A 25334-nucleotide genomic window follows, 5' to 3' on the forward strand; every position below is an offset into this window, starting at 1 on the left:
ATCAGAGTCACTATCGTCTTCGACATCTGGCCTAGATTTTACTAAAGCATCCCAAACCTCATCTTCATCTAGATCACTTTCTTCATCAAAGCCTCTGGTTTCTTTCTTCTGAACATTCTTAATTGCATTTTGCTTTGTAGTAAAATATTGGTAGAAGAACTTTTCATCAGGTTTAATATCATTGATCTTTTTACTCAACCAATTTTCTGTATTTACTGGAGTTTTATTCAAAACCATATCACTAGATTTAACCAATAACGATTCATTAATTTGAGAGCCACCAAATAACGGTTGCATAATAGAGGAACCTCTAGTAATTGGTTTCTGTTTAGCATTTCTGTAAACGAATCTATCCAAGAAGTGTGATAAAGTGTATAACCCTAAATCAGGTTTGGTAACATCTTGCGATTTGTCCTTATTTATGAACGCCTCAGCATAAGTTTGAACAGTTGGGTGGTAATGGTTTAAAAATAATGAAATTTCAAACAATGATGATTTATCAGCATTTGCAAACCTTGGATCACGTTTACGGCTATCGTAGGATTTTTGGTTCTTCTTCTCTTCACCGTCATTTTCATCTTCTGATTGATATTCATGATCAACAGGTGAGTTAGTTAGTAAATTTAAAATTTGAGGGCAAACCTTTGAAAGTTGGGTTAACAAGAAAATGAAACCTGCTATGGTACCCACATTTAGCCAATGCAAACAAATTTGCAGAATTCTTTTAACAAATGCTTCAACTCTTTCGATATTTTCAGAATCTTGCTTCAAAGATTTGAATAACAAATTCAAATAGATACCTTGTTTTGATGAGGTAACCAATCTTGGATCCAATAAACTTTCATATAATGTTCTATAGTATCTATCCGAATTCAATTTGGCTTTGAAAGTAACTTGATTAATTAAGACCAAAGCTTGAATCGAGGTATTAAAGTTGGAAGAATGAGTAATTTTGAATAATGTATCCAAATGAGGTTCATAAACTGTGGCAGGCATCTTTGCGAATGGGAATGCACGATTGACACCTGTTAACAAAGCACTGAATAGCTTTGAGTTCTTTTCAGAAACTAATTCAGCCTCAGTCTTATCATTTTTAACAGATTCACCACCATGTTTACCTTTTTTCACGTTCTTCTTTCTTTTAGCTTCGTAACCTTTGGCTTTGGTTTTAACGGTTTCACTATTCTCAGCATTATCCTTATCAGTACTAATTAAGAACTTTTCAAAAAGGGTAAAGTAAGTTTTAATCAATTGATTGGCAATTTCATCTTCAGTTCTTTTTAAAATAGTTTGGTTCAAAGTAATAACAGAATAATAGGTAGCATGATAATCAGCATTTGGTCTTAAAGCAACATCAATAATTGAATCTACAATAACACTCTTCATATTTGGGTGAGCCTGTTGCAACTTTAGTAATAAATGTGAAGCCTTTGATGCAACCTTTGAGTCAATATCACCCAATTTGTTGACACCTAATCTTAATAAGTTAAATTCTTGTTCTGGCTTTTGAGTAATAAAGTCAAAGATGTGATTCAAAGTTTGTAATCTAACGTGAATAATTGGATCATGAGATAATTTTTCGAAGACTTGCAAAATATTAAAGAATGATTTCTTTAGATAATCTTCAAAGTAAAAGATAGCTAATGTTCTCTTATTCAACATCATTGATAGACCTGGTTGATTTTTGAAATATCTTAATTTTCTGTCAGGGAATAGACCATTTAAGAATAAATCCTTTAATGCATTTAAACTTTGAAGAATGGAATTTCTTGATTTCTTATTACAATATCCAACTAAAGTATCTAATGATTTGATATTGTGCAATGGAGATTCTTGAATTAACAAAGTTAAGGCAGAAATTTTATCATTCAAAGTACCATCAGCTAAAATTTGAGACATAAACTTTCTTTGAGAGGAATCCTTAGTAAACTCATCATAGTATAATTGATTATCTTCTTCAATGGCTTTTTTACCTCTTTCAAAAAGAGCCTTAATTTGATCATCAGTTAATTGAACATTTTCCTTGATGTTTTCCTTAATTTGATTATCTAATGGAATTTGGAACCACACTTTGTCATTTGGAACTAACAGTTTATCAGATTTAACCATGTGTAAATCGGTAACTAAATCTTTGTTTTTAGCTTCTTTTTCTTGTTCTTCTTCGACTGATGATTCTTGTTCTTCATCGTCGTCATCATTTTCCTCTTCTTCGTGTTCGGATTCTGAGTTTGAACTAAGAGACTCACCTGAAGTGGAATCTTCACTAGAAGACTTTTTTACCTCATTTTTTCTTTCTTCTTCCTCTTTTTCATCATCATCATCTGATAAGTCTTCGACTGTGTTTTTGTCCAGGCCAATATTTTTCATAAAACTTTTCAAGTCATCTTGGAAACCTTCTTCTACCTCATCATCATTTTCATCTCCAAATTCCTGTTCAGATTTAGATTCATCTTCATCATCAGTCAAACCTTTTATCAATTCTAAATCTTTTTCAGAAGCACCTAAAGCTAAAGCTTCTTTGCGAATTAGATCATCTTTCTCATTGGTTTTTTTCTCCTCAGAAGGGGCATTCTTTTTTGATTTCTTAGATGCTTTACCTGCTGATTTTTTGGCAGAGTCGTTCAATTTTGAGGAAACCTTAGCTCTCAATCCTGACAGATCTAAGCTTTCAGTCATCTTTTTTTATTTTTCTTTGGATTGGATCCAATAAGTTTCAAAGGATGGTGGAATATAGAGGATGTGAGTATATCAATTCTATACTAATACACAATACCTATTCTTCACAGAAATTATATTGGTATGCTCCTAGCAGTTTTGACTATATTGAGAAAACCTAAATATTTAGTACAACATAATTCAACTGTTTTTTTCAATCTCATCTCATCTCATCTCATCTCATCTCATCTCATCTCATTTAATTTCTTTGTCTGTACCGAATGGAAATTAAAATTTTTTCGAAAAAATAAAATGTAGATAGATTATATATCACGTGATTTCAATGAAAGGAAATGTCAATTTGAAAATATAAGTCATGTGATATTTGAGATTTTAGCGGACTGACATAAATTAAGGTAGTCATGGATATATTTCCAAGGTACGGTTAGATGATTGTAGTTAACTGAATAGTGAAATTGTTCTTGTTTTAAGGATGTATTTAATTAAATAATAAAAATATATACTACTGATTAATAATATGAACTACAAATATTATATAATTCAACAGTAGTAAATTGACCTTTCTTGACTGACCAAAATTCCGTTTCTGTACATCTTTTTGCCGCTCTTTACAAGGTAACTTTCTCTTAAACCGTAAAACTTTTACCATTATATGGTAGATATGTGTAAACCAATACACTTACCTTATTATAAGCATAAGTAGTTATTGCAACCACATTATTGGATCTATGCTTGATTTCCAAAAAAATAGAGCTTTGAATATATTCATTCTGATATATTTGGTTGAATAGAAATCGAAAAATTGGGCATATTTTCCAAGTCCATTAATATGTTGTGGTTGGACCAACGAAATTCCGTTATGCATTTTGTATAAACGTCAAGAGTGTGAAAGGCTTATGACATTATTTATTGATTGGAATTGATAAACACAGATTAATATAGACTTCTGGGCATTCTTTGTTAGCACTGTAAGCTAATTGGATTGATATCCTTCACGAAGTGACGTGATCGATTATGTAAATGTGTTTAATAATTTTATTGTGAATGAATAAATGAAAGCAAGGATGACCTGGAAGATCTTTTATACGTTGTTAAAATAAAAAAGACAACTTACATAAAAAAAAAAGGAAATCACAGTTTTAAAGTTCGAAGTAATCCTGTAAATTTTAATAATCGGCATTAGTATTTATAAATAATTATATGTTTTCAACGTATGGTTACAGTGTAATAAAGTTAAAATTGGTCAAAACTTCAATTTGTAAACTAATATTAAAATACCAATACAAAATAAAAAATTCGTGGACTATTAATAATCGGATGACAGATGTCATATTTAACTCGATACTAAAGTATATATAGATAAACTATATATTTGCAACATATTATATGCTATTTATCAAGTACTAATATCATCATTTCTTGCCGGCCATTGTAATTTAAATAAAAGATGACAATAATAACTATTAATTTGAAAAGACAGATAAAAAAGGAACCTTCTAATTCGTAAAAATGTAGATCAGGGATGACGCTGCAATACAATTGAATGAATTAGGAAAATTCTATAATTCCATATATTTATATATTTATTTACAAGTTCATATTTATGAATAAAAGAGAATTGAGTCCTAAAACCAGCTTAGTTGCAAGGAACGATTAGCAAAAACTACACGTTTATGGGAATAAGCCCATCTTGAAGCTCTTCTTCACCTTCAAGTACTTTCTCACCATTACATCTCATGAAATAAAGGATTTGTATAATTAACAATAAATTCTACACTCTTGATCCAAATTGGAAGAAAAACTATGATTCAGTAGGAACAGATCTCTGATTTATGAGAAAATCTCATGGAATCCCAGATGAAATGATTACTAGTGGAATTTATTAATAATCAAAATACAGAGAGGATATCAAAGAGAATCAATAATTAATGAATAATAAATTATATATAAATAAATAGTATAAATTGTGTCATAAATGTGCACTATGATTAATGATGTTACAGTATCAAACACCAAATTTGAGTTTTGATAAATTGAAGAATATGAGTTTGTTTCTCATGGGAGGTGGTCCTAAGACTATCCCTTGTTGAATGGAACACGATTTTTTTTTGTTGATGTTAGTTTTGACTAAATTTATTAGTAATTTCCCATCCAATTTCTGTTTTTTTTTTATTATTATTATTATAACTATTCATTTTTATACTTGCTCTACTTTATATTTCATCGTTAACATGTTCCTATGAGGATGATACGATATACAGTACAACATTAACCTTTACGGGGCAGAGTGAACACCCTGAGTCTCTCTATCCTTCCAAGATCTCAATCAATCTATGTTTTTCAAAGAGTTCGTTACCCTTATTCAGAACAAGTTGTTATTAAGTAAATGATAGAGTTTCCTTTTTCTTCCTTCTCTAGTTTTACTTGTAAGCAATCTGTAGTGCGACATCACATGCCACGAAACAGTAGGCTTATTTATCAATAACCAAGTACATGTTCCCCCCAGTACGAGAGCTGTCTATGATGACATAGTTGTTTTCAGTACTCTTTCTGATACAAGTCTACCGTTACGAAGTCCCCTTGTTTGCTTTACCATAAATAAAATACTGGTACCAGTACTGTTACTAATTAGTAACAAGTGAACTGAACTGAAAAAAACCCTCAACGTACATAATTATAGCTACAGAGAAGAAAAAAACACACACAGACCAAACAAGATAAGATTAAGAGGCAAAAGTAGAGCATAGGCATAGGCATAGGCATAGGCATAGGCATAATCACTAACGACGTAAGATAGATACCCGTATTCTGCCCCGTCCTTTTCCAGACAAGCTGTCTTGAAATTTTTCAACTTCGATTTCTCACCCGGCTACAATTGTGTTTTTTCACAGCGTTAGACAAATGGACATCAATCGAATCGTTGTTACAATACATTACAATACAATACAATACAATATTCATATATATTATTCTGTTGCATTCCATCATATTCTTTTGAAACTTGTCTTCTTCTGAACTCACTTGGTATATATATATATAATTTACACTTGCTCCATTTTCTTTCAATCTGAACTTCCGACATGTTTCTTTAGTATATATATTGTCACGTCGAGTCTCTCTTTTCTCTCTCTCTCTCTCTCTCTCCCTCTCTCTTTTCTCTGTTTTTTTTGTAACCTTCGTATTCTAGGTCTTGAAGTTGTTCTCAGTATTTTCTGCTTTTCTCGATTTTTTTTGGAATTAGAAAAATTTAGTTTTTGATTTCAAATTTAAATTTAAATTCAATTTCAACTTCAATTCCAATTTCAATTTCAATTTTTCTAACTTCTTGTTATAAAAAATTTTGTTACAAGTTTGATTAATACTATATATTCTCCACCTCTACTCACATAGAGATACACTGTCAGGTACAAACTAAACCAAACTAACACTAATCTAAACACCACCATGTCTTCATTAAAACGTATAACTAAGGAACTAAATGATCTAGGAAGGTATGTTTAAATCATGTTTATCTAAATTTTGGATCCCCACCCTCAGCCTTTATATCTCCATTTTCCCTATCGAGCTTACTTGTCTTTCTCATGATTGATATATTATATATATTATCTATATATATGGATGGACATGGGAACACTTTGAACAAGAGTAAAAGGAAAATAAAAAAATATTGAAAACTTATTCATGTTTACTAACTTAATATATATATTTATTATTTCGTCTTATATGCAGAGATCCACCAACTTCATGTTCTGCTGGCCCAGTTGGTGACGACGTTTACCACTGGCAAGCTTCCATCATGGGCCCACCTGACTCCCCTTACGCTGGTGGTGTTTTCTTCTTATCTATTCATTTCCCAACTGATTACCCATTCAAACCACCAAAGATCTCATTCACAACAAAAATATATCATCCAAATATTAACGCTAACGGTAATATTTGTCTAGATATTTTGAAAGATCAATGGTCTCCTGCATTAACTATCTCAAAAGTATTATTATCCATCTGTTCTTTATTAACTGATGCTAATCCAGATGATCCTTTAGTTCCTGAAATCGCTCATTTATACAAAACTGATAGAGCAAAGTATGAAGCTACAGCAAAGGAGTGGACCAAGAAATACGCTGTATAGTTTACGCAATGATTATGTCAAGATAAAAATAAATTATTTTAACAAATTATCTATTTTTATTGTATAAACTGTGAACGAAAGAAAGAAAATTAAAAAGAATTAAGTTTTTAAAAGAAATTAAAGAATAAAGAATAAAGAATAAAAATGGGAAATGAATTCGTTTTAAATTAATTATTATTATTATTATTTTTTTTGATTATTTCTTCAAATGAAATATATGAAAATTTTCTAAGCAAAATTAATATAAAAGGTTTATCTGGAATGGTAGCATTATTTTTATAAAATGTATATATCTTTATCATATTCAGCATATACAAACAATATATTTTTCTTTGTTGATTTAATTAACAGCACTTGAATTTCTATCAATTGATCAAAAGCCCTGTTCTAAACACTAAGTAAGTATAATACTTTATTATTTTAAATTACATTACGTAATATATTGTAATTTATATTTTTCTAAAAAGGAAAGAAAAAAAACTACTCCGCGACGGGGAATTGAACCCCGATCTGGCACGCGACAAGCGCCCATTCTGACCATTAAACTATCGCGGATTTTGAGAAGATGAAGAAACAAAGCACTCACGGTGGGGGTCGAACCCACAATCTTCTGATTAGAAGTCAGACGCGTTGCCATTACGCCACGCGAGCTTAATTTCTTGAAAGTTTAAAGATCAACCTTTAAATGAAATTACATACCCCTAATCATGTGCACAAATTTTTAATTGTATTCTTTTTCATCTTTTCAATATTTTTTTTTGCCTTTCCTCTCTCGAAATGTTATTAAATTTAAGAAATTGATTAATTATATTAAGTAGTTAAACTATGAAGACTTGAATAGATATTGAAGATTGATATCGGCAATTGAGAAAGATAGCAGTATTAACAAAGTTTAACCTTTGTTTAAAGAGACTCTGTTATATCTGTATTTCTCATTAATTATCATTTTGAATTTTTGCATTAGATATATTCTTAGTTCATTTTTACTTCATTAAGGTTAAATAAATCAAAATTAAAAGAATGATAATCAACGATCAGCTTCCTATAGTTAACTATCAGAGGGCTGATCCTAAATCTCTGTTAAAGTTAACGGAAAAGTTGGCTAACGATTCATATTTAGACGCTTATTTGTCATCTCATCAATTAATTATTTTAGAAAGATTACTATCGATTAAAGATGAAGATAAAAAATTAATGATTTGGAATGAATTGATGAATGGTAATATTCTTTTAAATGTCGTAAATGTAGAGTCTGGACAGAAAGATGCCATAATAGAAACTAATCCTGAAAATAATACTTCTTCTAATAGTACAACTAAATCAGCTTATTCAAATAATGGTGATAATGAAAATGACACCAACAGTTTGACAGATAAAGTAAACGGAGTTGCCACAGATAATAATAATATTGCATCACATGAAGGGGAAAAAAATATCAGCCTGAATTCAGTGAAAGATCCGAATTCGGATGATCTGTCGACTTTAGATTTAGAAGAGTTCATTCAGCATATAAATTCAAACTCTTTCATCGGAAATCTTTCTTTAAAATTAAGATATGTTCTATGGCAATGTGCTGTAGACTTGTTATATAATAAAGTCGAAGATTTAGAAAATGAACAAGAGATTGATGATAACTCAAATCAAGTCGATGTTTTAGATTATGTATTATTAGATGAATACAAGGATTCACAAGATGTAGATACAGCATTTGATACCGAAGGTGCGAACAATAACTTGTTTGAGGATTCAAAAAATTCGGAGTCAAAAGCTGACGAAGATGATTACGATGTTGAAGATCAAGATGACGATAACTACGATTCCGATAGCAATGACGATAAAGAAACAAACAAGAGCAAAGATAATTCTGAAACGATTAGTGATATTAGCTTAGATACTAATGAACATGGAAGCTTGGTGCTTACTTTGCATATATCAAAAGAAATAATTGCCAATATGAAAAATAATAATATAGAGAAGATGATAGGAAATTGGGATAGAATTTATCATAGTTACGAATATGATAAAGATACAATGCTAAAAAGGTTACGGTTAGAAGAAAGTGATAAATTAATGGAAACGTCAAAAGGAAAAAAAAGAAAATTCAATGAAACAGAAGAAACTGAAATAAAAGAAGAGAATATCAATAGTAATAATGAGAAATTAGGTTCATCTGAAGGAGATAATTCGGTAGTAATTCATACTGATGGTAAAAGACCTAAACATGATCCGGTAAATTTACCAGTAGCTTTAGGAGCAGCAAACCTCTCTTTAAAGTATTTAATGAGCTCTATCCAAGAAAACAAAGTCAAATTAAATATGTCAGATTACGAATTAAAACATTTGATAATGGATGTACGAAAAAATAGATCCAAATGGAGTTCTGACGAAAGAATCGGACAAGAAGAATTGTACGAAGCTTGTGAAAAAGTAGTATTGGAATTGCGTAATTACACAGAGCATTCGACGCCTTTCTTAAATAAAGTGAGTAAAAGAGAAGCTCCAAATTACCATCAAATAATCAAAAAGTCGATGGATTTGAATACAGTTTTAAAAAAATTGAAAGGTTTCCAATATAATGCAAAGCAAGAGTTTGTAGATGATATAATGCTAATTTGGAAAAATTGTTTAACTTTTAATTCCGATCCATCTCATTACCTAAGAAGCCATGCATATGCCATGCAAAAAAAGTCACTTCAATTAATACCACTGATACCTGATATTGTGATAAGAAACCGTGCAGATGTTGAGAAAGAACTAGAAAATATGGAAAAAGATAAAGAAGATGATGATGAAGAAGAGGAAGAAGAAGTAGCTGGCTCAGGTAGAAAGGGTTTAAATATGGGTGCCCATAAACCAGCTATAATTCAAGATCCAAGTCAGGTAGAAGAATTGCAGGATACATCTATAAAAACTAAAGGTAATACAGAAAAACCAGATAATGAGAACAATTTGGATAAAGATCTCAGAAATGAAAAAGATATAGAAGATGATGAAAAACAGCCTACAGAAGGACAACCAGTTGCATCAAATAATTATTCATTAGATGAATCAAAGGATGCTGCCGAAATAACATCTGAGAAAACAACAACTGGGGCAGAATCACAATCAAAACCAGAATTGAAGGAAACAGATGATGATTCATCATCTAAGAAAGAGCAGAAAGAGGAAGAAAAGCAGGAAAAGCAGGAAGAGCAGGAAGAGCAGGAAGAGCAGGAAGAACAGGAAGAACAGGAAGAACAGGAGGAACAGGGAGAGAAGGAAGAAATACATGAAGACTCCAAAGATAAATTAGACGAGAAATCTATTACTGTTGATAATGACAATAATACTGAAACTGGTAGAGAAGAAACTTCAAAAGATGAAGGTAAAGAGAATGAGATAGAAAAAAAATTATCGGAGCAAGACGGCCAAGAAGCAGGTGATGAAGATGAAGAAGAATATGATGATGAGGATGAATCTGATGAAGATGCTGGCAGTGCGGAGTCTTATTTCGCAGAAGGTGATGATGATAAAGATGACATAGAAATCTCTATATGGAAGTCTTTAACCGCCAAAGTTAGAGCAGAGGTTTGTATAAATAGATCAGAGTACTTCAAAGATGGGCATTTGAATAATGAATCAATTGCTTTCTTGAAAAACCCTCATAAGATGAAGTCATTCCATGAAAAATTTATAGAGTTTATCGAACAAAAGAACCAAGAAACAAATAGAAAAAATGACGAACAACAATCTATGATGAAAAATGGATTTGGCGCATCCGTTAAACAGGAAGAGGAAGAACTTCAATTAGGATTAGATCAAAAAGGGAATGGAAATGATATAATTGAAAAAGAATTCGATGATTTGGAGATTGACAACGTTTCATTTTTACAAGAGTATGATATCGTGAATGCAGTACCTATGGTCTCCTTTTCTGGTGTAAGTACAAAATTACTTGATAAAATTGAAAATGCTGCTGTTAATGAAATGTTGGCAAAAGGTGTTACCGAAAATAAATCCTTTACTCCTGCTTATAAAATGGGATTAACACCTAAACTTGATAAAAATATAACTTTGATTCAACAAATCAGACAAACCTGTCATAAAATTTCATTAATTAGGATTCTTCAAAGCTCTGCATATAATCAAAGTTCCAGATCTACATTTAACAGCAATAGAATGATATCCTCAAGTATCTCCAAAAATAACGTTTTGCTGGATGATGTATCTTTAGACCCTGTATCTATGTTAGAAACACACGGCTATAAGTTTGATAAACCATTGATTGATACAGTATTGCGTAGAAATGTCTCCAAATTGGCGATGTCTAGTGGTTTTGAATCCACCCAACCTTCTGCAATTAATATGTTATCAGAGATCACAGGAGAATATTTATCCAATCTGATTCGTACCTTAAAGTTACACAAGGAAAGCAATTCACTAAATTTGAAAACAGAACAAGATATTTTATCACTTACACTTTTAGACAATGGAATTGATAGACCAGATGAACTTTATACATATCTAGAATCTGAGTTTGGTAAAAAAACTAAAAAGTTGCAAGATCTAAAGAACAAACTCGAAAATTTCTTAAAAGATTTGTTGAGACCTACTTTGCAGGAACTATCCGAACGTAACTTTGATGATCAAAGTCAAAGTTTTATGACTGGTGATTTCGCTTCTGATCTTACTGGTGAAGATTACTTCGGTTTTAAGGAGCTTGGTCTGGAGAAGGAATTTGGAGTATTAAGTTCTTCGGTCCCAATACAATTATTAACGTTCCAATTCCAATCTGCTGATGCAGAAGCCAAGGTTCAAGTTAATAAAATACAACCCGAAGAACATGAGAATATTAAATATACGATCCTCACAAAAGATCAAGTAGAAAACAGTACTTATTGGAAGACACTAATGCCGCTGTTGCAGAAGTCGTTAGATAAAACTAATATTTACAACACAAAGTTAATGAAATCTGCTGCGACTGGTGATGAAAATTCTGAGCAAATCCCTATCATAGATCCCGATCTTATTCTTGAAGACGATAAGATTCTTATTAAGGGAAAACCTGTTTCTAAACCGAGAATACCGCCAACAGGTAAGATCAATATTACAATCAAGAAGAAATTGCTATCCGAAGCATTCATATTGCCAGAAATGGAAGAAGAACAAGATGTTTTAATGGAAGATTTTTCTACAGCAAGCATCGAAGATTCGTTGGCTTCCGAAAAGGTAATTAACAAAGATACTATTGAAAATGGTATCACTGATAATTCATCTGGTAGAAAACCTAATAATGTGAATGGAGGCACTAGCGGAGAAAATGATGCAGAAGACAATGATAATGAGGTTGACGATGAGGAAGACGAAGAAGAAGAAGAAGACGAAGAAGAAGATGGCAATGATGTTGAAGAGGAAGACGACGACGATGACGTTGAATTGGGTGAAGATGAAGCAGAAGATGATGACGATGACGACGATGACGACGAAGTTGATGAGGAAGATGAAGAGGATGACAATGAAGAGAATGATACTAATAATCAGAATGAAATAAACGAGACCATTCCCTCAAAAATTTCAGGAAATCATGAGTCAAATAAAGATAACAATGTCTCCGAATCACCTGGAAGGGAGAATAGTAACTTAAATCTAGACAACTTATTCGAACAAGAAACTTCTCCTTCATCATCTTCAATGAACTTAGGCCTAAGAAGATTGGATGACTGAAATAATTAATGTGTATAAGGTTTAATATGATTTGTAAATAATTATTATGCTTTATAGATTGGCCTACTATGTAATATTATAAAATTCTATAATTCATCATGTACATGGTTCTTTTGATTATCTGCTGATCTATGCTGACTTTGGTCTTCGCTATTTGTATTTTCAATATCGGTGAAGATTGAACTACCAACAGTGTTCGTTGTTGCTGAGCTACTGGCACTTGATATCGACTCTACTTTTATCATACTAGATTTTGTACCATCCCTAGTTGGAATAGCATTTTCTTTAGAATGGCTTATAGTAATTTGATCTGGTTTGGTTTCTGTAAGTGCATCTTTGCTCTTATCTTCCGGCACCTCTGACCTTTCTTCAGTTGTAGAGGATCGTGAGGGGATGATTTTAGTATCTGTATTTGCAGAGGAATTTTCAAATTTAGCTACAGAGGGACTGACATTTCTAATTCCATTTTTTCCTTCAATAGGTTGCGATTCCTGTTCTATGCTTGGTTTTTCATCGAATTTAATGGTTGAACCTTGATCTTCATTTTTTAAAGACACTCCATCTTCCGTTTCATCTTTTTTAATGCCTGAGTCATTAACCTTGTCATGTTCATCATTTTGGACCTGTTTATGATCTTTATTTTGGTTATTGATATTTTGATTATCTCTTTCATTTTGTGAATGCTTATTTCCTGTTTTTTCGAAGTCAGTTGATTCCATACTGTCTTGTTCGACAATGTTATCCTCTTTAATTTTATCTTCAATGGATCCTGAATTCCCTTCGTTTCCTGATCCAGCATGAGACATATGAGTATCATCTATATGTTTGATAATATCATCTTGAAAAACTATTTCTTGACCAGCTCTTTGATATGAAACGAAATTTCCAAAATTCTTGAATTCCAAGGTGTAATCTAATTTTATTTCAGCCACATCTTTTTCATCAATCGTGAATATCATTCTGGTTATAAATTTTCCATTAAGATCTACTACATCCGAAATCCAAGTAAATCTGTCGCCATGCATATAAGGGTTTCCATCAGGTAAAGTCAAGAACTTTAAATACATCATTCTAGTCATTGCCTTCCCTGCTCTTTGATAAAGTTCACGGTAAATTGCGTCAACATTTTGTTCAATGTTAGAAATACCTGAGTACATCAACACAGATCTGGAAGGAAATTGGTCATGGCTATAAGAACTTATTTTAGGATTTAGTAAATAGAAACCATAACCCAGAAACAATGGATTGTATTCAGATATAACATTTAACAAATTTCTAGTATCCTTTTTTGATATTGACTTTGCTTGATTACTATCCTTAGTATCTTTTAAACAAATGAGTGGTTTTGCCATTTTATTTTCATCACTCAGCGCCAATAATTCTAATTCACACAATGCAGGAACACTAACAGATGCTTCGTAATGACATGTCTTAATTTCTCTAGTCCACTGCATATTTGCAGCACCATTTGCAGGGCCACATACGTATTGAATCTCAGTAACTCTTGGTTGCTTAGTGACTTCACAGATTTCACCACCATCTAATATTTCACTGATATAATATCCATATTCGTTGTACAGTAACTGGAATTCTCGATCTTTAATATCAGAAGCTGAGATACCTAGGGTGAATACCCATTTGTTATCTTTTTTAGATTGACCATGAAATTGAATGAATTCCTTCCCTGGGCAATATTCATAATTCCAAAATCCATTGGGATAAACCACACAAATATCATCCAATTCCTTTGTTATAATTTTAACACCTTTCTCTAGATTATCAGTCAACAAAAGTTTTAACTCAGTTTCATTTCTCTTTTCTTGCACCACTTGATCGTCGTTCTCTAGTGATTTCGGTAATAAACATTGTAAGTCTGAACCCAACTCTACAATTGAATTCTCCCTTAACAACGTTTTATTATTCAAAATGTTCTGGTCCCACTCATTCTTTGAGACATACTTGAATGAATATTTATTAAGCAGTAATGAATCTTCTAAAGGTATAAATAAACCGCAAGTATAATGCCATACAAAGCATACAGATATTATTAGTCCTATGGGAAACATAATCAATCTTAACAATGACCCTCACTTCCACACTCTCAAAATGTGATAAGAGATGTGATCTAGTATCCTTGTAACTTATTTAACTTTAACTAACTTTAACTAACTTTAATAGCAGGGTTCTTAAAATGATAGAGAGAGATATCTTTTTATCTTAGGCGAGTTGATACATTTTATATAATAAAGCCATATTAATTAAATTATGACAAAGGATAATTCTATTTTGTAATTTAAATAAATAAGAGAAACTGACAGTCATCATAACATTGTCAAATTAAAAGTAGCCCAAGTTGTGGGTTTGATAGCTATCCAAGTGTTATATCTTCGTTTAATTGATTACTTTAGGGACTTTGTCAGAAGATAGCGATGATGGTAGGTTTAATTTGGATTGGTTTATTATCGACGATAAGAGTAGTTCTTGGTAGTGAACTATCGATATATGCTCAAGAAATTGTAGGTGATAGTAGGAGAATACCGTTGGCTGTAATTGATTATGATATTGAAACTAGGGACCTTAAAGTGATTGAAAATAATGACGATATTGTTAGTGGTAAACGCTATTGTATTTCGGGAGATAATGGAGATTGTTTTAGTTATATGAGTATGACTAAACCTTTCCATTATAATTTAATTATAGATATACATGACAATAAGATATCCAAACTTTCATTAGCTCCAAATACAGATGTCGATGGCATTGTTCCTTTAATAAGAGAACCTATTATTGGTGAGGAAGCTACTGTATCCAAATTGAAAAAAACTACAAAGACTTATAAACAAGTAAGAGATGAAAGACAGAGTGTCAATGAGCAAAGTTCACACGATACAGCTGAAGAGGATGAAGAAGATAATAGATCATGGTTAATTAAGAACTGGAGACAGGTTTTGATCGGTTTATTAATTTACAACTTTATAGTTGGTTTTCTTCAAAAGAAGGAAAAGGAGCAAAAAGCCAACGAGAAGAGTGATTGAAGTTCCACTGACTTAGTACATCCGGCGAGTCTTCATTTCGATTACAGATACCTATTATATATATACATATATATTTATATTAGTTTAATAAGGGTTAGAATATGATAACATACTTCCTATACGTAGTCACGTGCACGATATATATATATATATATATATATATATATCTCTCTTAGAAATCAGGGTAACAAAGTTCAGTATTCAGTGAAAATGTTTTGACTAGGAGTAAAACGACAGTAGAGATAACTATGATCATAAAAAGTTACTGATTGTAAGTATTTCATTTGCATTGGAGTTTCCAATTGATTGAAGATTAATCAATAACAAACCGAGATTATCATTCGTAAGTATCAACCTAATCATAGAGGCATCAGGTAATACAGTTACTACCTATAAACCATATAATTACCCTCACTGTACGGAACTTCCCGAGTTTCCGAAACCGAAAAACACACGTATCATTACGGACGGAGTATATTTAATTTAAAATTCCCTTTCGAAATTAACAGTTTAAGCCAAGATTCATTTATAACAAGTGTGAATTTATACATCTATAGATCAAGATTCAAGAATTCTGATTCATTGCAGGAATAGCTATACGTTAGATCTGTGGGGTTCTGTGGTTTAGTTGATATTGCCAATCAAATTACCAGTGAAAAAAGGGGAGATAAAGATAAATAATATATTATTATAATAAAAATTATATTACTATATTGATATATATTATAAGACCCAAGTTCAGATTGTTTTAAACAAAGTGGTCAACCTTAACAAATTTGTAATGAATATGGATAGATTTAAATTACCATCATTTGGTAAAGCAACAGCTACTCACCATCCTCCAGATATGTCTAATGTCGATACGAGACCTAAAAAGTTAATGGTTGCTAATTCCCCTAACAATTCATATGCATTAGCTAATGTTATAGCAGTTCATCCTTCAGATTTCCAAGATAATATTTATATCTTGATTGATAACTTATTTGTTTTCACCACTAGACATGCTGCTGATATCCAACCTGGTACTATTGGTTTGAATGGTAATCAACGTACTTGGGGTGGTTGGTCTTTGAACCAAGAAATTCAAGCTAGAGGGTTTGATTTATTCAAATATTCTGGGAAACATTCTTATTTGGGTACTATGGATATGGAAATTTCATTTAGAACTAGAGGAAAAGCTGTTAATACGCCATTCGATCAAGATGAATTGGCTTTGCATTTTGCGAAGACATTTGAATCGCAAATTTTTAGTCCTACTCAATACCTAATATTTGAATTCAAAGGTTTCATTTTTGATATTAATATTAGAAATATCCAATCCATTGATCTAGGTGATGTTGATCCAGTAGCACCAATTTCCACAGGTATCGAAACAAAGGGTATTCTTACTAAACAAACCCAATTGAATTTCTTCAAAGGTAGAGATGGCTTAGTTAACTTGAAATCAAATAATTCTTTAAGGCCAAGATCGGATGCTGTTATTAGATCAGATTTCAAATTTGAAGACTTGGGTGTTGGTGGTTTAGATAAAGAGTTTACCAAGATTTTTAGAAGAGCATTCGCTAGTAGAATTTTCCCTCCTGCTGTTATTGAAAAATTAGGTATCTCCCACGTCAAGGGTTTATTGTTATATGGTCCACCAGGTACAGGTAAAACCTTGATTGCCAGAAAAATTGGTACTATGTTGAATGCTAAAGAACCAAAAATTGTTAATGGTCCAGAAATTTTAAGTAAGTATGTTGGTTCTTCTGAAGAAAATATTCGTAATCTATTCAAAGATGCTGAAGCTGAATATAGAGCAAAAGGTGAAGAATCATCATTGCATATTATTATCTTTGATGAATTGGATTCTGTATTTAAACAAAGAGGTTCAAGAGGTGATGGTACAGGTGTTGGTGATAATGTAGTTAACCAATTGTTAGCTAAAATGGATGGTGTTGATCAATTGAATAATATTCTAGTTATTGGTATGACTAATCGTAAAGATTTGATCGATAGTGCCTTATTACGTCCTGGTAGATTTGAAGTTCAAGTAGAAATTCATTTACCTGATGAGAAGGGTAGAGTTCAAATTTTTGAAATTCAAACTAAAAAGATGAGAGAAAACAATATGATGGATAAAGATGTAAATTTACAGGAATTAGCTGCATTAACCAAGAATTTTTCAGGTGCTGAAATTGAAGGTTTGGTTAAGAGTGCAAGTTCTTTTGCCATTAACAAGACTGTTAATATTGGTCAAGGTTCAACTAAGCTAAATCAAAAAGATATCGCTAAATTGAAGGTCACTAGAGAAGATTTCTTGAATTCCTTGAATGAAGTGACACCAGCATTCGGTATTAGTGAAGAAGATTTAAAGACATGTGTTGAAGGTGGTATTATAAGATATTCAGAGAAAGTTGATGCTATCTTGAAACATGGTGAAAGATATGTACGTCAAGTCAGTGAGAGTGATAAATCACGTCTGGTTTCACTATTAATTCATGGTCCGGCTGGTTCTGGTAAAACTGCTTTAGCCGCTGCTATTGCCCTACAATCTCAATTTCCATTTATTAGATTGATATCTCCAAATGAATTATCAGGTATGTCAGAAAGTGCAAAGATTGCGTATATTGACAATACTTTCAGGGATGCTTATAAATCACCTTTGAATATCTTGGTTATTGATTCTATTGAAACTTTAGTTGATTGGGTTCCAATCGGTCCAAGATTCTCTAACAACATTTTACAGGTATTAAAAGTTGCTTTGAAACGTAAACCTCCACAAGACCGTAGACTATTAATCATGACTACAACATCCACGTATTCTGTTCTGCAACAAATGGACATTATGGGTTGTTTTGACAATGAAATTGCTATACCTAACATGACTTCATATGATGAATTTAACAAGGTAATGGTTGACTCTGGTTTCTTAGATGACAACGGAAGAGTTGCTGTTGTCAATCAATTATCTTCTGTATGTCCGCAATTTAACTGTGGTATCAAGAAAGCTTTAACTAACATTGAAACTGCAAGACATGATGAAGATCCAGTTAATGAGATTATTGAATTAATGGCAAATTCTAGCGCTTAAAATTTAAAAACACTAAATATACTTTAATATTAAATCTGTAAATTTTATCTAATAGATTAGTGAACCAGAAAAAGTAAATATAACGATTAGAAAATGTATAGTATGTGCTTTTGTAAATATCAGTGCTGTTTAAAACTGATTTTCAAGGAAAGATCTCTAAATCCAACTACATAAATTTCTCTCATCACAGTAATTATACAAGGGTATCATAATTCCTTGAAGTACATATACGATACACAAGGTATTTCATTTATATAACATTACACTAATTACATATAAGAGTAATATTTTATATAAAGCTGTTGGACCTCAGTACCGGATACTATTATCATCTATCTTAAGGAATGTGGAAATTTAAAATGGGTATCAAAAACGGTAAAATTAACTGGAACTTAATATTATAAATTAACAAAACATTTGGTAAACCGAATTAGAAATGTTTTTATGTATTAGCATATTTCAATTATTAAAAAAATTCTCTAAATAAAAATATGGTGTTACATTATTTTTTATCATTTTTTTCTTATGTTATTAGTAAAAACTTATTATTGTTTGTAAATTTTTTTTCTCGTATTACATACAGTTCATTAGAATAAGGCTAAAGCAATGGCACCAACAACACCCATGAAGGAGGAAGATGGAGCAAAGTGACCAGCATCACCCTTAGATTTAGAGGACTTGGTGGAGCTGGTGGTGGAGCTAGAGCTAGCAGCATCTTCATTGACTGAGGCAGTGGAAGAAGATGAACGGGTAGATGAAGAACGAGATGAACCAGAGCTGGAGGTAGAGCTCATACTGGAAGAAGAAGAAGTAGTGGTAGCGGCTTTACAAGAGAAATCACCTTGGATGTTACCGTTACTTTGTAATTGGTTCAAACTGGAACAAGAGAAGTTAGAAGCGGAAGTGTCGAAAGTAGCACCACCTCTGACGTTTCTCAAAGATCCCAAATCTAATGAAGAGAAGTTACCTTCAATATCAATAGCACCACCGACAGTAGACAATTTCTTGAAACCGTCAATAGTTTGCAATTCGGTGTTGTTGGCAATAACGAAACCACCACCAATAGTAGTTAAGTTCTTACAGTTAACGGTAGACAATTGATCATTGGAGACAAAACTCAAAGAAGCACCAACGTTACCTAATTGAGTCAAGTTAACAATTGGCAAAGAGTTGTTAATAAAACCCAAGGAAGCGTTAACAGTCTTCAAAGTAGCAAAAGAGGCAGAAGAAACATCTCTTAAAGTGATGTTGTTAGCCCAAACCAAGTTGTCAAAGACAACAGTAGCATTGTTACCGTTAGAAGAGAATTCTAAAGCTTCTGAAACGGTTCTTAAAGAAGAGGCAACAGAAGTCAATTGTCTGTTGTTGTTAACGTTAAAAGATTGAACGGAATCCAAAGTAGAGAAACCATCAATATTAGCTAAAGTGGTATCAGAAATGTAAATAATGTTAGCATTTTTCAAAGCGGAGGCAAAGTTGTCAATAGCTGGTAAAGTGACTAAATTAATAGAATCGACATAAGCTAAAGAACCGAAAGATGCAGAGGTTAAGATGGTCAATTGTCTTAGGGATAAAGTACCGGTGATCATTTCTAAAGAATCAGCGGAGAATAGAGATAAAGAAGTGGCATTGAAAATGGTTAGAGAACCGTATAAGTTCTTAACATTTGACAAAGCAGCACTACCTAAATCACCGGTGACACTAATGTTACCGACAACATTTTCACAGGTGGAAATTTTATCGAAATCGGTTTGGGCAGTGAAAGTAGCTGAAGAACCAACGTTACAAGCACTTGGGACGTTTGGAGCAGTTGTGTTTGCAGTTGCTATGGGAAAAGGATAGGAAATAGTGAAATCAAAACTGTTAGTAAAAGAGAATCGAAAAAATCAGGAAAAGAATATAAAATCTAGAACCTAATCTTATTATGATACTGACATATTTTCTATGATCATAATAATTGTATTAAAAAACGCTCGGAGAGAGCGTTTTTTCTTCTTTTTGATTTGAAAAATTAATATTTTCCAAAATGAAACAGGAGAGGAGAAATTTGGTAAAATAAGCTTTATCTTTAGATTCGAATATGACCAGATTATATCAGATTAGATCAGATTAGATCAGAATAGATTAGATTAGATTAGATTAGATTAGATTGATAATATTGAAAAATGAAGAAAGTTTATACATACCAGCTAAAGCTGAAGTGGCCAATAGAGAACCAGCAATGAATGATTTGAATTGCATCTTTTCTTTAATGGATATATATGTATATTATATTATATTATAGTATTCTAATAAATAATTTTTTCCTTTTGAAATACTATAAAATAATGAGAGAGAAAAAAAAATATTTTTTAAAAGCGAATGTGAACTATGATATGGTTAGATACAGTTGGTATTTTGTTTTTAAAACGAAATCGAGTTAAATCAGACTAAATCAAAGAGTGATAAAAAAGTGCCAAATATCAAGATTGCGATAGGAATGAAACAGTAGATTAAAAGATCTAAAAACGAAAGTTAGTTTTTTTGAATAAAAGTGAATATATTTATATAGATATGAATGTGTAGTATATATATGGTAAGATAAATCATATGCTCCTTTTATAGCAACGAGCATGAAAGTGAAAAATTTCGAAAAATTTCGAAAGAAAAAAAAAAAGAAAATAAAAAGAAAAACATAATTCAGTTTGGGCACCACAAGTGGACAAGCAGTGGAACCACTGGATGGCGACACTGCCAAAATTGACAACAGGATTTGAAATCATTTCGAGACGAGAACAAGACAAGAAGAAAGATATGTAGATAGAGAGATAATTACTAAGATGGCATAATAGTATGTTAAGGTGAGTGAGAGAGAGAAAGAGAGGTGTCTGTTGTTACGTACAAAGATTGCGCTTTTTCGAAACTAAAATAAAAAGTTTTTCAATTATTTTATTATTTTTTTTTTTTTTAAAATTTCCAGTTCGGTCTGAAAAGAGATACTTGACCACCAGGCGGAGAAAGAGGGAAAGATGAATTACAAGGAATGGAATGATAGAAACATTATGATCGATAGAGATTGATATTATGGATTGGTTAATTTATGACAGAGTGAAAACTGTTTATGTTTATGTTTATGTTTTATTTGTTTGTTTGTGTTGACGCGAATTGGAAATCGAGAAGGTAGTATGTGGATAAAGAGAGATATAGTTTAGTATATAATCATTTTCCAAGTTTCCAAATGAAATGTCTTGATATATATGTTTTGTCTGTAGAGCAATAGAGGTAGCAGGAGATTTATGATGGGACAGTATATTCATTTCGATATCCCTATGCAGAGTTATATGTTTCAGTGGGACGAGGATATGTACATGTTATGCAGTCCCGTTTGTCTATATGTTTGTTTGTTTGTTTGTTTGTTTGTTTGCCATCACCACTGGAGACGTCAGTCCAGGAGGTCGACATGCACAGAGAGAGAAAAAAAATACGACAAATCCAAGAGCTGACGAGAGCTGAACAGGAAACCATCCTGCTAGCGCGGTTATAATCAATCCGTGGAAATCAGTAACAACAGTACATCAGCTAATGAAGTCTAGTTGTGTAGGGGGGGGAGGACGTTCTGTTCTGTTCGGGATGACCAGACAAGATCAGATCGAATCAAATCAAATTTAACCACATCAGGTCAGATCAGATCAGATCAAACAGCTTTTGTTTGGGTTTGTTTGGGTTTGTTTGGGTTTGGTTCGTTTTAGGTAATAATAAAACAATTTCAAAATTCAAAATTCAAAAAGCAGTACTGTACTGTACGGTTCTTTCTTCTCTCTGACATGTAAACAGCAGTACACCCTCTCTCTCTCTGTTTTCCCTCGCCCCGTCACACATCTCCCTGGACCTCTCTTTGTTGTTGTTTGTACTCTTTACGGAAACATAAAAACAAAGACATAAAGACAAACACACAAGAAAACCAAGAGAAACACGTGAATTCTGTGGCGAACAATTTATTTTTGTTTGTTTCCAAAGTTTCTTACGCGTCCAGTTCCAATCTCAATCTCAATCCCATCCCATCCCATCCCATCCCATCCGACTGTCTCACAGGACAGGAAGCAGTGTGCCAACGATAGGGATGGCAATCAGGTAAGCAAGTGTAAGTGATTTATTCGTCTCAGTCTTTTATTGGATGGGAGCACAAATTTCTCAGTAAACAACAAACAAACAAACAAACAAAAGGAAGTCCCAGTAACAAACACCTTATGTATCATATGGCTCAGCTGAACGCTTTGCTCTCCCTATCTTGGTTGATTTAAGATGAGACAGTTCTAACTTATTCAAGAGAGTTATAGTTTGGTCAGATTTGGTTTGGTGATTTTGTATGAATATTCGCTAACGGAACATGATTGTCTTCGCTTCAATGACTTTGGGTTCTCGTAGGATCACCATTTTGGAAGTATTATTTGTTGTTCTTGTTCTTGTTCTTGTTCTTGTCTGTGGTGGATCAGATCCATCTTTTCAATATTTATTTTGTATTCCATTTTACAAAACAAGAGGACAAGGATAAGACTAACGAACGGAATGGAAAGGAAAGTAAGGAATTTTAGTTTCGTAGTTGTTTCTGTTTTGTCTAAACTGGAGAAATAGTTTATTTGGGCTTGGTTTGTCTACCGTTCTAAAAGAAGTAATACTTAAACAATATCTATGGATTCAATTCCTTACACGTAATTTTATCACTACTTATCAAAATTATACATACAAAAAGAATTGAAAATGAGAATTGTGGACAAAGAATTAGAGTAAGTTCAATATTAAAGGAAGATTGTTATTTGTTCTGTTTGTTTTTGGAAGGAGTGTGGGTGCCTGTATTCATAAACAACCATAAATTCTATGCTTTTAAGTTCACTTACTCTTGATTCTTGCTTGTGTCTTATATTGGGTTATATCGTATTTTCTTGGCTAAGCAATGGTGAAATTCGAAGAAAGTGTGATTCATTACATTTCTGAATTTAGCAAAATGGAATCCCAGTCAAATTGATACAATAGAACAACCAATGATGTCTTCTCCACATTTTTGCCCCGCCTTGGAAAATATATATAATTGTCTTGGGTCCTGTTTTGTCTTCGTATAGTATCTATTAATTTATTATCTGTGTGATCGATCATTGTATATATCTATCTATATATCGTTTGCTACTTAAATTTTTTTTAAAAATTACTTTATTTAATATTAATTCATTAATAATAATTAGTCGTTTCAGAGAAACACATCTCGTTATGTTCATGTTCATGTCCTCTCAAACAATTGCTTTGTGGTAGGTTTCGTAGAGGTAATCTTACCGTTAGGTAATATATAATTACCTGAACTTAACTTGAAATGTAACTTATAATGTCTTAACATATTTGACTTAGCATTAAATGATTTGGTACAATTTGTAAATGGACATGTAAATGGTTTGTTACCTGTATGGATATTCATATGTGTACTTAGTGAGGATGGTCTTTTAAATTTTTTACCACATATACTACAATGGTATTTAATTTTTTCAATGTTTCCTCCTGTGCTAGTACTAGTAGTATTACTGACATTAGTAACATTTTTCTTGTCTGCCAATGTGATATTTTGATTGATATTTAAATTTATATTTTCAGGTAGTACTACATTCGTTGTTGGTATATTGATAAATGAGTTTGTAATAGTATTTAGATTTTCATTACAAATAGTGTTGGTAGTGTTGTTGGTATTGGTATTGATACTTCCTTGAGGTATAATGAAATCTACTGATGGTGACAATGTAGTTTCCGGAGAAGTATTTATTTCATTATCATTATTTGTGAAAATGTCAAACATTGGGTTTCCACTACTACTGCCACTATTGATAGCGTTATCATTTGAGATATCTTGAAACTTAATATTTATATAAGAATAACTATTGCTATTATTGCTAATATTATTGTTATTTTTATAGTAATTCAAATTGTTGTTTGATAAAATATTATCATGGATGAAGGAAGTAGTTGAAGGAGACGAGGAAGAAGACGATGAAGAGGAAGATGAAGATGGGGAAGAATATAAATTTGATTGTAGGATTAAATTATTTTTAAATTTTGTATCTTTAACCATATTCAAACATGTTGTGTTTTCATGTTCGCTTAAAAATGAGAGTAGATCATCTAAATTAGTCTCTACGCTATCAATTAAGCAGTCATTTGAATAGTAATAATGATCATTTAAGAACATATTGGAAATAGTAGCGTTATCCAAAATTGTATTATTGAATTTTTTATTATGGAAATTAATATTTTCGGTATTGGTAATTAAAATTGCATTGGCATTGGCATTGCTGGCATCATTGCAATTGGCGACGGCATTGAAATTGTCATTGGAATTAGCATTGAAGTTGACGTTTGTGGGTTCATTCATTATAATAAGGTTATTGTCAGTCATAGGTAGGGTCTGGGCGGAGAAAAGAACGAAGTAAAAAGAAAACAGTTTAAATAAAAACAATTTATGACAGCTTAATCTGGAGTTGTTGTGGTAATACAAAAGATCTGTGAAATTAAGACAGATGTATCTAATATATATATATATGTATGTGTGTGTGTGTTTGTATTTATGTATATATTTGTATATGTATAAGAATGATACAAGACAGGACAAGACAGGACCAAACAAGACAAGACAGGACAAGACAGGACCAAACAAGACAAGACTAGACAAGACGAGATGAGGCAAAGCGATGAATAATAGTTT

General features: G+C 32.0%; 8 protein-coding genes and 2 non-coding genes across 10 annotated transcripts; 4 read left to right on the plus strand and 6 right to left on the minus strand.

The window, feature by feature from the left end:
* Window positions 1-2676, minus strand: MAK21 (RNA-binding ribosome biosynthesis protein MAK21; the record flags this gene model as incomplete). The annotated part of the gene is made up of 1 exon (XM_001644462.1): window positions 1-2676. A coding segment is annotated over one exon (2676 nt), but the record flags the coding sequence as incomplete, so codon positions are not given.
* Window positions 2677-6120: 3444 nt separating this feature from the next.
* UBC5 (E2 ubiquitin-conjugating protein UBC5) lies at window positions 6121-6805 on the plus strand (the record flags this gene model as incomplete). Its single annotated transcript, XM_001644463.1, has 2 exons — window positions 6121-6167; window positions 6406-6805. The coding sequence occupies 2 exons, from the start codon at window positions 6121-6123 to the stop codon at window positions 6803-6805; spliced, it is 447 nt and encodes a 148-aa protein (XP_001644513.1).
* A 483-nt stretch (window positions 6806-7288) lies between these two features.
* Kpol_1052trna1 lies at window positions 7289-7360 on the minus strand. The gene has a single exon. It is a non-coding gene; the product is annotated as a tRNA-Asp (tRNA).
* A 24-nt stretch (window positions 7361-7384) lies between these two features.
* Window positions 7385-7456, minus strand: Kpol_1052trna2. The gene has a single exon. It is a non-coding gene; the product is annotated as a tRNA-Arg (tRNA).
* Window positions 7457-7825: 369 nt separating this feature from the next.
* Window positions 7826-12508, plus strand: SPT7 (SAGA histone acetyltransferase complex subunit SPT7; the record flags this gene model as incomplete). The annotated part of the gene is made up of 1 exon (XM_001644464.1): window positions 7826-12508. One exon carries the CDS (start codon window positions 7826-7828, stop codon window positions 12506-12508), a length of 4683 nt encoding a protein of 1560 aa, XP_001644514.1.
* An 86-nt stretch (window positions 12509-12594) lies between these two features.
* Window positions 12595-14574, minus strand: YOS9 (Yos9p; the record flags this gene model as incomplete). Its single annotated transcript, XM_001644465.1, has 1 exon — window positions 12595-14574. One exon carries the CDS (start codon window positions 14572-14574, stop codon window positions 12595-12597), a length of 1980 nt encoding a protein of 659 aa, XP_001644515.1.
* A 363-nt stretch (window positions 14575-14937) lies between these two features.
* Window positions 14938-15543, plus strand: EMC10 (Emc10p; the record flags this gene model as incomplete). The annotated part of the gene is made up of 1 exon (XM_001644466.1): window positions 14938-15543. One exon carries the CDS (start codon window positions 14938-14940, stop codon window positions 15541-15543), a length of 606 nt encoding a protein of 201 aa, XP_001644516.1.
* Window positions 15544-16324: 781 nt separating this feature from the next.
* On the plus strand, window positions 16325-18616 carry SEC18 (AAA family ATPase SEC18; the record flags this gene model as incomplete). Its single annotated transcript, XM_001644467.1, has 1 exon — window positions 16325-18616. One exon carries the CDS (start codon window positions 16325-16327, stop codon window positions 18614-18616), a length of 2292 nt encoding a protein of 763 aa, XP_001644517.1.
* A 587-nt stretch (window positions 18617-19203) lies between these two features.
* Window positions 19204-20857, minus strand: ECM33 (Ecm33p; the record flags this gene model as incomplete). Its single annotated transcript, XM_001644468.1, has 2 exons — window positions 19204-20441; window positions 20803-20857. The coding sequence occupies 2 exons, from the start codon at window positions 20855-20857 to the stop codon at window positions 19204-19206; spliced, it is 1293 nt and encodes a 430-aa protein (XP_001644518.1).
* A 3010-nt stretch (window positions 20858-23867) lies between these two features.
* On the minus strand, window positions 23868-25028 carry Kpol_1052p8 (C2H2-type zinc finger protein; the record flags this gene model as incomplete). Its single annotated transcript, XM_001644469.1, has 1 exon — window positions 23868-25028. The coding sequence occupies one exon, from the start codon at window positions 25026-25028 to the stop codon at window positions 23868-23870; it is 1161 nt and encodes a 386-aa protein (XP_001644519.1).
* Window positions 25029-25334: the final 306 nt, after the last annotated feature.

This window comes from Vanderwaltozyma polyspora, genomic scaffold, assembly GCF_000150035.1.
Source record: "Vanderwaltozyma polyspora DSM 70294 KpolScaffold1052 genomic scaffold, whole genome shotgun sequence".
Lineage (NCBI taxonomy): Eukaryota > Fungi > Ascomycota > Saccharomycetes > Saccharomycetales > Saccharomycetaceae > Vanderwaltozyma > Vanderwaltozyma polyspora.